The sequence below is a fragment of the Tachysurus fulvidraco genome, chromosome 4 (assembly GCF_022655615.1).
Source record: "Tachysurus fulvidraco isolate hzauxx_2018 chromosome 4, HZAU_PFXX_2.0, whole genome shotgun sequence".
Lineage (NCBI taxonomy): Eukaryota > Metazoa > Chordata > Actinopteri > Siluriformes > Bagridae > Tachysurus > Tachysurus fulvidraco.
The window spans coordinates 23,351,571-23,363,916 of NC_062521.1; the positions used below are offsets into that span (position 1 = coordinate 23,351,571).

The 12,346-nt window shown below is 35.3% G+C and overlaps 2 protein-coding genes across 2 annotated transcripts; one reads left to right on the forward strand and one right to left on the reverse strand.

Moving 5' to 3' along the window:
* Positions 1-7,734: 7,734 nt before the first annotated feature.
* LOC125141029 (GTPase IMAP family member 8) lies at positions 7,735-10,479 on the reverse strand. Its single transcript, XM_047812257.1, has 4 exons — positions 10,455-10,479; positions 8,643-9,980; positions 8,464-8,547; positions 7,735-8,324 (listed from the first exon to the last, which is right to left on the reverse strand). The coding sequence occupies exons 2-4, from the start codon at positions 9,940-9,942 to the stop codon at positions 8,317-8,319; spliced, it is 1,392 nt and encodes a 463-aa protein (XP_047668213.1). The 5' UTR covers positions 9,943-9,980; positions 10,455-10,479; the 3' UTR covers positions 7,735-8,316.
* Positions 10,480-10,696: 217 nt separating this feature from the next.
* Positions 10,697-11,982, forward strand: LOC125141015 (GTPase IMAP family member 9-like). Its single transcript, XM_047812138.1, has 3 exons — positions 10,697-10,709; positions 11,169-11,858; positions 11,972-11,982. The coding sequence occupies exons 1-3, from the start codon at positions 10,697-10,699 to the stop codon at positions 11,980-11,982; spliced, it is 714 nt and encodes a 237-aa protein (XP_047668094.1).
* The last annotated feature ends 364 nt before the right edge of the window (positions 11,983-12,346 follow it).

Sequence of the window (12,346 nt, forward strand, 5' to 3'; positions counted from 1 at the left end):
AAGATTAAAGGGCAGAGTGTGGTTGAAAGATTTCCTTCTTTCTCTCCAAAGCATTCAGCTCACCATTTTACCAACTCACCAACTCACTTTGTGGTCGTTTTCTGTATATGTGGTACTTTTGTAGTCAAAGGAACGTTTGCGTCCCATAAGTGTATTAGTCATTCCAATAATTGCTTTTCTGTATTCTTGCCGTAGCACGGAATAGACAAAAGGGTCCATTGCTGGGTCCATTTACTGCATTTACTGATGACCCCCCAGTGTGGGTTGATCCTTACTGATGGAATCAGTTCTGCCAACCTGGGGGGAGAGAGAGAGAGAGAGAGAGAGAGAGAGAGAGAGAGAGAGAGATTATGGCATGGATCCCACAAAGGCATGGTACAAGCCAGCACTGAAGTCCTATATTAATGCAACACAATTAATCACAGGGATTACTATATTATATAATGCTTCAATGGCATAGCAGCTGCACAAGTGATGGGATATTAGAAGCAGCTGATCTATCCACTATTTAATCCTTTATGTTAGTACACCAGGTGGTGATTTGAACCCGTGATCTGGTGGCTACATACGATAATCATGTTACATCTTTCAATCAGTTTTTGTCAGGATCCTGAGCTTCGGGAGAAACACAGCAGCACGAGTGAGTTAGATGATAAAGACACAGCGGCTACCGAGGCAAGTAGGCCCTCAAGCAGCAGCAGGTTCCATAAACCCATGACTCAGCTCGTGCTCTCTCTCTCTCCAATTTATCTGTATCAACAATTAAATGTTTGTGTTTTTGCATATAAAAATAATGATAGTTTGATAAAGCAGGAGAAATAGTACTTGTAAGAATTAGAAGAATTAGCTCAACATGGCTCTTACAAAGACTTCTGGGAGTCCAGTGTGTGTGGGGGGTGTTTATACAGCTACAGATTATAACAGCTACGGTAAATAACCTGTCATTAAAAGCCCTACATATATCATTTTCTACACATAGATGAAATGTTACACACATGGTGAACATGATTGCACTTTGCTTTGTTAATGGTCACTGTGCCACGTGACCACATAAGTTGTCTGTGTGGTCGTTTGAGGGATATGCATTTAAAACCTCTTCAGAGAGAGGAAAAGTGGTCTGTAGCAATGAAGGAACCCTAACTTTCATGCACTTCCCAAGATCCTGAGAGGATGTTACATGCTAGAGGCACAAGCACTTAAGACATAGATTAATGGTAAGTGTATGTATTACATAACTGTAGAACATCCGCCTGTAGTTTACTGGTCTTCTTGTGGTGATGTACATTAAAATACACATCTTCTTATTAACCTATTAAACGTCATACCTATCTCACTTTGTATTATTATACAGAACATATTCATACCCTAGCTGCTGCATTCTGTACTAACTGGAACTTGTTTATGCTCCTACTGGAACATCCAGACAGTAAAGCATTAAAATTATCCAACCTAGAGGTAACAAATGTATGAACTAGTGTTTCTGCATCATGAAATGACATCATATTTCTTATCTTAGCAATATTTCTTAGATGAAATATTTATGTGAGCTTCATATGAGAGATCTGTATTGTCAGGACTTAGCCCGGACTTTGGAATTTGCCTTTTGTTTGCGTTCTGTGTTAACGTGTCTGCCCCGCCCTTGTCTTTTCCTGCCCGCTTCTGCACACCTGTTCCTCATGTTTCTGATTGTCCTGTTTATTTAGTTGAGCCGCGTTGCCTTGAGCTAGATCTGACAGAAAGCAACTCTATGGTTAGACACTAAGTAATGACCATTAACTTCCACCTGTCTGTGAATTATAGTCTGTAACTTTCTTTACAAAGCAATAAAATAAACATTTGCTGTGAAAGTGTGAAAGTAGATACACCTGTAAACACAGACAGCAGTGAGAACATCAGTTGGAAGGTTAGAAGGTTAGAGGGAAGGGTTGGGGGTTTGCATTAATAAGATCAGACAGGTTGACCAACTAGTTTTCCCACACCACTACACATTTAACCATGACACGCACACACACGTGCACACACACTCGCAAACACACACACACACACACACACACACACACACACACACACACACACACACACACACACACACACACACACACACACATATATATATACACACACAGCACCTCAAGCTTTAAGCCACACACCAATGCAGTATACATCAAATAACAACCCCTTTATTATTCCTGTATACAATGCTGGTATGTAAATGCTGCACATTTCATCAAAAGGCAGGCTTTGGATTCTGAGGAAAAAGCATTTGTCTCACGATTCATTCAAAGCCAAATGGCAGGTTTTCTATAGCTACAAGCAAGTAGTCCAAAATGATTGTAGGTATCATTCAAATTCAGAGCAATGGGTCAAAACAAAGTGAAAGAATACAGAAAATGGCAAAATGCAGGAAATGGCAGCATGAAATGCAAAAAAAAACAAAAAACAAATGTGGAGACAAAAACAGATATTAAATAAAAGCAGAACTATTCGACAATGCTTGAGACAAACAGAGAAGAATATATACAAAGGCTGATTATTATTTACGTGGCAGCAGGTTTGTTTGTGTGTGTGTGTGTGTGTGTGTGTGTGTGTGTGTGTGTGTGTGTGTGTGTGTGTGTGTGTGTGTGTGTGTGTGTGTGTGTGTGTGTGTGTGAGCTGAGAAAGGTTGCTATTCCTTAGGATCCACTGTAACAGAGGTTTTGTCTTATATTAATTGAAGGCCTTGACTTCTTTGTAATAACATAAGGATATGTTTTAGATGGATAATACAAATCACTTCTGTTAGCCATTTTTGGATAAGGGGGGTTTTGAAGCATTTTTTAAGCATTATTAAGATAACTCCCTGATTCTGATATCATAATTTACTTAAGCTTGGGGTGGTTTACAGGATATATATGCTAGAGGGAATATTTCAGTGGATTATTTCAGAAACGAATAACGCCCACTTCATAAGCATCTGCTTGGAGTTTAAAGGATGGTCAGGGTGCATGATAAGAAATGGATGGCTTGCACAATGGACATCGATTCTGATGAACAGGTTCCTGCAAGTGCTTCACAGGATTAAAGTACTAGTTATAGCACAGAGAGTTGTTTTTTCGAAGGAAACTCTTCCATTGACTGTTTCTCTACCTCACTTTATAAGGCTTCATGTATTACCTAAACTGCATGTCATTGGGGTGACTGAAAGGCTTTTATCTTAAACCTGCAAAGAGGTCAGTATACTGGATTGGCTCTTCATTGTAGTCCAGGCAAAGGGGATAAAAGCAGAGGGGGTTGGGGGTTATGCTTATGGAACCAAAAGAGACCCAAGGAGATGTTGGGAACACATGAGGGCTGGATAACAAATGCAGACATTTCCTCATGGCCAATGAGACTGATGTAGACACTGAGGACTTATGTGACATGTTTAAGGGTTCCAGCATCAACTGTTCTTCAACCAAGGACTTTGTACTAGGGTTTGTAGGGTAGGACTAGGGTTTGTATGGTAGGTGAAAGTGGTGTAAAGGAATGTTCATCTCTTCCACCAGATAAGGGTTGAAAAAATTCCCTTGCAATTCTAGAAATGATAGGAGAATCCTTTAGTAACTACAAATCAACAAAAAGAGAAAAGGATTGGAGGACGATGTTAGGGGATGGTGGTGCATTATTATGTCAGAGTGAATCTTTTCCTTTAACTTTTTTCTGAAATTACAATGTTCTGCCAGATAGAGAAATCAGTAAAAGAGGTTAATTTTATTGCCTTACGTGTGGCATTTAACCGGTGGGCAAATATGATAATAATCTAAATAGTTCTTTTATTTCAGACATCATTTTTCATCTTTCATCATTTTTCATTCCAGACATCAGTACTGGTAACACCTCAGCCTTGCTCATTGGGGATAAATACATTTAAATATAAGTATAATATTAATCTTGAATTTTTAAATACATTTAAACATAATATTAATCTTGAATTTCTGTATTATATTTAATCTTTGAATTATGTATCTTATGTTCTTTTCAAAGTTTATTTCTCATAAAAATTCTTCAGTTATTTTTTACACTTCTTCATAAAATAAATAGTGAAAATAACAGAAATATTCTATTATAGGTTGAGAATCATGCAGTGTGGAAAAAATGAAAACATCTTGTATTTCACATTTTTCACTTTAGTCCTGATGATACCTTTGCACACTTGGAATTCTCTTGACCAGCTTTATGAGCTAGCAGTGATGAGCCTCTAAGGTTTTTCCAACAATCTTAAAAATGTTTTCCACACATGCTGAGCATCTGTTAGATGTTTTTTACTTCATCGTCTTCACTGTTTGTACTTTCTCTTTTTAAACAAGCAACTTTTTTGTGCTCTTGAAGTTAATAAGAACAAAATACAGCTTGTCAAGTTACTGAGAAATCACAAATACAAGACTTTGAAAAATGTTACCTTAAACACATAATGTTTCACAAGTAGCTAAATAGAAAGCATGGACGATATATTAAAATAGAATATGCATAGTGCTATCTGGGTTAGCTAATCATAAACAGAGAAAATCCACACTAGACATTGTATCTAAACCACTATATTCAAATAAATACACACTATACACACATTATTTCAGTCACTAATTGTTACAATTCTGATATCACTTTCAAATGTACTACATCTGAGAGTTTAGCTTAGCTGAGAGCAAGTTATGTGCATTCAATTTTTTTTTAAAAGGAAACTCCATAGATCACCTTAAGCTGAAGCAAGTTTCGCAAGAGTGATATAGATAATAAAAAACAGACTTACTTAGGATTACTGCAACAGGTCATTTACTGCTGGGAAACTATTACAACTATTCAGATAATGTATTTTTCTAACCTTTTGTAACCCAGATTTTTCTTGCCAACTATTCTGTCTGTCTTCTGAGCTAAATATTTCATCAGACCTCTGCTCATTTACAGTTGATTTACCTATGTAGTGTTTGGACTAGATTATTGTGCAATATTACTTTAGTAGTCTAATTAAAGCACTGTATAAAAAATCAGTAACCCAAAGGAAATCTATACACTTTCATCAAAGTGAAACCTTCCAGGCGGAATTTAATATATATAAAGTTAGATCCCCTTTCACTCGTCTAAGCCGGCTTTCCACTAGATCTTGGAAAATTGTTGTGGGAGTTCAACTGAAAAAGCATTAGTAAAGACAGGCACGGAGACGGAGTCACAGTCAGCATTCCAATTCATCCAAAAAGTGTTTGTTGGGGTTGATGTCAGGTCTTGGGACAATTAAATTCTTCCATATCACCCTTGGCAGACTGTGTCTTTATAAACCTTGCTTTGTGCAAATTGGATAGTCATTCTAAAAGAGGTTTGGTCCTCTTTGTTCCAGTGAAGGAAGTCTAATAATAACTAAAATAAAAACCTTCCAATAAAAGATATTTGGGGAAAACCCTTATATGTTAATAACGGTCAGAAGTCCACATATTTTCTTTTCCACAGAGTGCCTGCCTATATGTTGGTACAGTATGTGTCTACATTCTGTTTGCAGTCCCCTCTGAAAGTACTGGAACACCATTAATTTTTGCCGTATATTGAAAATTTTTGGGTTTGAGATCAGAATTTTAGATGATATTTTAGAATTTCAGCTTTTGTTTACAAATCGAGTTTTGTTAAATGAAGTCCTCAGGGTTCCAAATACTTTGGAGGGCAGAAATATATATATATATATATATGTGTGTGTGTGTGTGTGTGTGTGTGTGTGTGTGTGTGTGTGTGTGTGTGTGTGTGTGTGTAAATCCTTTTTTTAAATAGTGAAAGAAGACATATATATATATATATATATATATATATATATATATATATATATATATATATATATATATATATATATATTCTTAAACCCCCATCCCTGATTTTAGTCTTCTAGTATATATTTCAATCACATGTCCTGGTGTTTTACTCAATGGACTATGAAAGCTGCACTCAGTCACCAGGGGGCATCAGAGGCCATCACCCATCAACCATGTTTAAATCGTATCAAAGGTGAATATGTTTTCTTTAATATGCATAATATATTATGCAGGGCCAACTGCTGAGTTATTTACCGAAGGCCTAACTCCCACAACATATTTTTGAACATAGGCTACTTGTGTTGTGGCACCTATTCACAGTACTTAAACACAACTCTCTTGTTCAGCTTTGCTCATGTGGTTTCTGATGTATTTGCCCATTCCTCTGCTCTGGCTTGATTGGATAGAGACTGTTGGTAAAGAGAAATTGTCATGTCTTGCCATAATTTCGTATTCTTATTATCTCATCCATTCTAAAACATGGTTTTGAACCACTCCTGTATAGGTTTGACAGTATACTTAGGGTTGTTGTCTTGTTAGAAGGTGCACCTTTGACCCAATGTCTTACTGTCTTACAGACTGAAATGGAATTTAATTTATGACAAGTTTTCAAGTCTGTACTGAAAGGGAGTGAATTGTTGGTACTTCAAGTTAGTAATTTATGAATATTAAACATTTTCCCCTGATAGATGCTTTCAGACAGGTCTGCTGAACTTATACATACATTTGTGTGTTTGGTTAAAAAATGCTTGCAAACAAGCAAAATAATTTTTTTTAATTCTAGACAAAGCACCAGAAAGATTGAACTAACATGAGCTTGTATAATAGAAAAACTAGAGATGAATTTTAGTCTTCTACATTGAAACCAATACCCCACAAAGACATGGATTCAACTGTATTTCTTCCCAGGGAAACTTCTGAGGTTTGGCACATTAGCCAGCTAATGATTTTACTGCACTATATTCTCTCAGAACAGACACTGATTAATTTCCCCAGATGGTTTATATCAGAGTAGGAGAAAGGAGAGAGAGAGACAGAAGAGCAGAAACTTTTTATGCTCTTTAGTTGCTTTTGGAGGATTGCACAATAGTTAGAGAGAAAATAGAGTTTAAAATGAAAACATTACATTTTTTCAGTGTGATCATGGAGTTAGTTTGTAGAATGAATTTAAAGTTGTGAAACATTCCTGTACTGGATACATGCATTTTGTTTTTCCATGATTATGTAATGTAATTCACGACCATGAAAACATGCAGTCTTTTAATCAAATAAAAACATTTAAACAGAATTTTTTCAGTTCTTAGCTTTTAGGTAAACATACAAATATGCCAGATCTTAGCAATTAAATGATCAAGAAAACTTGCTGTTCACTGTCACGGGTTGAATACATGCTCCCACATAGCAGTGAGTCATGTATTTGGAAGAACAACAAAATTCATTCAACTCCAGTGTGTCAAGTCATCTAACAGTAATGCCAACAGTAATGTATCATGAAGCAATATTTACCATTAGAGAACCTAAAGCCACTCAAAAATGTTGCTATTGATATTTTTGGATAGACATATTTCATTTACCTTTTATTTTGTATGTTTTATAATTCCACACAATGTATGCTTACTGATTTGTTCTCATTGTAGCGTGTCTTCAAATGTCAGCAATTTAAGGAAAAAAGTCTCACACACTTAAAAGTGAAACATACAGTAGTGATGCCTTATAAAACAATCAATACAACTTCTCTGATTCAAGGACTCCATCTAGTGAAGAACTCCAGAAGCAAAGATTGTTAAAATATATCCACATTATGGAGCTCATACAATATAAAGAAAAATGTTTAAAATAATTTGATTTCTGCTTTGTGTGTATGTATGTGTATATATGTGTATATAATAACACCACCAAAATCAACAGTTTATTTAAAATCATTTTTATTATAGCTGATTATTGAGATGTCTCCAAATACAGAAAGAATCGCTGAATCATATGTCTTATTAGTTTTAGGAATCTACAAACACTAATCACAAGACAAGCAGGAAAACTATAACCAATACAGTCATGATATCTAATTATACAGAATAACATCTAATAATAGAGCAATACAAGAAAGTGCAATAAACAATGGTTTACGAGAAAAAAGGTAATTAATATGTCTAGATGGTTTATATCAGAGTAGAAAAACTGAGTGAAAGAGATAGAAGAACAAAGCAGAATTCTTTTGCATTTGAACACAAGGCTGGATAGAATATAGGGTTTGAAATAACAACACAATTATTTTCAGAGAGCACTAATATGTAATGTGCAATAAACATTGGTTTACAATAAAAAAGTAATCATACAACAAAAAGGAACAAGCACATGTAGCAATATATAGTAAATAACACATAACCAGACCAAGTGTCAGTTATTATTAGAAAAAACTCTGCTTCAGGTGTTTTTATGATATTTCAGGAATAACTGCAATATTTTGTAAATACTCTTCATCTTCTGCTTGTATAATATGAAGCCAAGCTACTTATATGCCTGGAAGTAAAATAAATTATTTTTTGATAAATATACTCATATTAAGATTAATAAATATAAAAGCATAATTGATATAATCAGAATCAGAAGCATGAAATCAGAAGAAAAGTTTTATAGCAACTTGGCTAGTCAGACGTACCCAGGTATGTCTTGATTGTTTTTATAATGCCTGTTGTTGGAGCTTTTACATTACGATCTGAGCTGCTCATTGCAGAGGCCATTCCTGTTAAAACAAATTTAATGAGCAATATCTCTTGACATACATGTCAAAAACTCAAATAACATTTAATTATAATCCAGCTTTTATGTAAAAAATACCTTTTTGTTGATCAGAATCCGGAGATTTTCGTAGTTTTGTGTAAAATTCTTTATTATTTTGTTCATACACGTCGTTAATCTTCTTCAGGAGTTCATTCACTTGAATCTCATTCCTGATGTCTCTGTTATTGAGCACATGGAATCTGTTTTTATGTATTTTCACTAATTCACTGAGTTGCTGATTCTCCTGAATGAAGATTTCAATTGGTTTACCCTCCAAATTATCTGCTCCAGTGAAGAGAATCATTGTGTGTTTTTTGGCATTTTCTCCAAGACAATCTTGTACATGTTTCATGGCTGTATATGCAGCTAGAGTGAATCGCTCAATGTTGAGCACTATAATAATGACATGAGGTCCAGGACAGCAGTCAGACAGTGATTTTGAGATGGCCATCTGGATTTGTTCCACATTATCATCAAAGACAGGAGATTCTACCAGTTTCAGAGTCAGGCCAGTGGTAGTCCGTGCAGAAATTGAGCCTTCTCTGATTTTACACTGTTCACATTTCCTGAGAAGGGTCTTGATGCTTGACGTCTTTCCCACTCTGTTTCTTCCAAGAAATAAAACTCTGATGGGATTTCCATACATACATTTTTCTGAGTCTATTGCATTTTTTGATCTCTTGCTAGCAGTCACTACATTTTCTTGCTGATCGCCATAAGAGGAAAAACCAGAAGGGTTTTCTTCTATATGGTTTGCTTGGGAGCATGTGTTTCTCAGCTCTGTCTTTTTTAAATCCTTTAGTAACCTTTCCACTGCATCAACAGGTGTTTTATCTCTGTTGTTCCAGCAGTGGTATCTGTCCCCACATTGCTTTAATAGATTATGAAACTCTTTACTTCCTTCCCTAATGAAGTCCTTAAAAGATTTACCCTCAAGGTCATCACTGCGTGTAAACAGGATTGTAGTATGATCCATAAAGGAGGGTCCAAAGACCTTTTTAAGTTCATAGATTTGATTAAGTTCTTCTTCAGTTTCCATAGAGCCAACACGTATGACAAGGAGAAAAGAGTAAGGTCCATCAAGACATCGTACAGCCTGTACTATTTCAAGCATGGCATCATTTTTAGTGAGTTCAGTGCAGTTCCAGCCTGGAGTATCCATTATTTTAACCTGCCAGCCTTTGATTATCTCTTCCATCATTTGGAATTCACATGTCACAGACATTGCAGATGCTTCTGATGCAAACAGTTTTTGGCCCAATATTGTGTTTCCAGAGCAGCTCTTACCAGAGCCCGAAGCACCGATTAAAACAATCTGTACTGTATCAGTAAATGCTTCCTGATTATTTGCAGACATTGCACCACAGTGATGGAAAATCACAAGAAGAAAGGTGCCTGGGAAAATATTAAGAAGTGTTTTTTTTTATCTCTCTTGCTTTATTTGTTTGCATTATCTGACATTTAACATATTTCTCGATACCTTAAAATATCAAAATTTGAATCTACTGTATCTTTTTTTCAAATATTTTTACAGAGAATGTGGAAGACAGGAGGTTTGTGGTAAATTAGGCAGTTGTATCAATTGTAGTTAACTAGAAATCATTTTAATTTGTTTACTTAAAATAGTCCCTCAAAACAATTCAGAACCAAGCAATAATGATAGCAGATTTAAATAAGCATGGGGGATAAGAGGGATACTCCACTGTTTTCTGTAAAACTATCTGGGTAATGCTGGAAAAGTTCATTGACAGTTTGCTGTAGAGGGCTAACTTAAGCTAGGATTTATGTCCTACTGTATTGAAACTAATTGTACCACATAGAAACAGTACACATTTATAAGAAAGTAGATTATCTAAATATTAAACTCACCTATGTGAAGTCAACACAGATGTAGACAATTAAGTAGAGGCAATCTAAGGCTGAGGCTATATAAAGCACCTTAAAGTCCTGCCTCACAAGCTGCGTTATCCAATAATAATGGCATATCAGTGAGGAGGAGGAGTTCAACAAACTAAAAAACCTTGGTGACCAAGTGGTTCAGAAAATTAAATTTTCCAAGCTAACACTAAAGACTAAAGTCAGACATCATCAACTGCATCGATACATCAACCATGGCTTTTATTGGTATGTTTACAAACTGTATAATTTAACTAGCACACATCTGAGAAATAATATTTGATCAGGTTAACACGCTGTATTTAATTTCAATCAGGCAATAACGTTTAGTGCAATCAGCACCTTTGGTATTGGGATACAAATGTGTATATAATATTTTGCTTGTGTGCTCACTAAAATCTAGTGTCTGAATTTTAGTTAATTAGTTAGTTAGTTAGTTAGTTAGTTAGTTAGTTAGTTAGTTAGTTAGTTAGTTAGTTAGTTAGTTAGTCAATAAGAAAAAAAATATTTATGCCAAAACCTACTAGAAATATTTTTTTGCAACATTAACTTAAATCATTAAACTTTAATCAAACAAACATACCATAGTATGCAGAATAGTCCAAATAGTCATTTCAAATCTTCATTGAAAACACTAACAAAGCAAATTAACTGTCAAAATTTTTTACATTTTGTTTTATCTTATAGAGCGAAATCCAGTGCGTTTGGTCCTCCTGGGCAAGACAGGGGTTGGCAAAAGTGCCACAGGAAACACCATTCTGGGTAAGAAGTTATTTGTGTCTGCCGTTAGAGCCGCATCTGTTACAAAGGAATGTACAGCTCAAACAGCAGTGATCAACCTACAACGTATTACAATCATTGACACACCTGGCTTATATGACACAGCAATTCCCCTCGAAAGTATTGTGGAAGAAACTATGAAAGGCATGCAGCTGATAGCGCCCGGTCCTCATGCATTTCTTCTTCTGCTTGATGTGAGGCGTCACACTGAAGAAGAGAGAAACACTGTCAAGATATTTAAAGACATTTTTGGTGATGATGTGTGCAAATATGTGATTATACTGTTCACTCATGGGGATGATCTTGAGTTTGATGATAAAAGCATCGAGGACTACATCAAAGAAGCTGGATCTGAGCTTCAGGAGCTGATAGCATCGTGCGGACATAGATATCATGTTTTTAACAACAGGTCAAAAGACAACAGCCAGGTGCTGAAATTCCAGCACATACTTAACAAGATGCTGAAAGAAAACAAGTATAGTTACTATAGCTATGAACTGTTTAAAACTGCAGAGGCTCTGAAAGAGGCAAAAGCAACTGATAAAGACAGGGAAAAGAGATTAAGAGAATTGGAGAATCGAGTGCGGGATCTGCAAAGTAAAAGCAAACTATGCATTATAATCTAGTGGAGAACGTATGATGCACTTTTGACAAGACAAAAGCAGAGAATATGTAAGAGATTGTTAGTACATGAATTTTAATTTGTTAAGGTGTGAAGTAGCTTATTTCTGTATACAATATATAATGACAAACTTTTTGTTATGAATTTTATATAAGGGAATTTCTAGGAGGATCTTTCTGTCTGAATGTATTTGATGTCAACTGCTCCTTTAAGTACTGATAATCTGCTTTTTTTCTGGTTCAATAATACTTAGTAAAACATGGTTATAAAATTCAGATCAGATTTTAGGTAGACAGGAAAACCTTTTTGTTTTGAAACTATTTACTATATCATAGCCAAAGGGCATTTGGTGGTCTAATACTGCTATTTTTGGTAGAAAATGTATGTCATGTAGTATAATGTATAGTGTAATGTGGTAAAATTTATATATACAGTATAAGAGGTGTTGTAGTGTGTCTAGAAA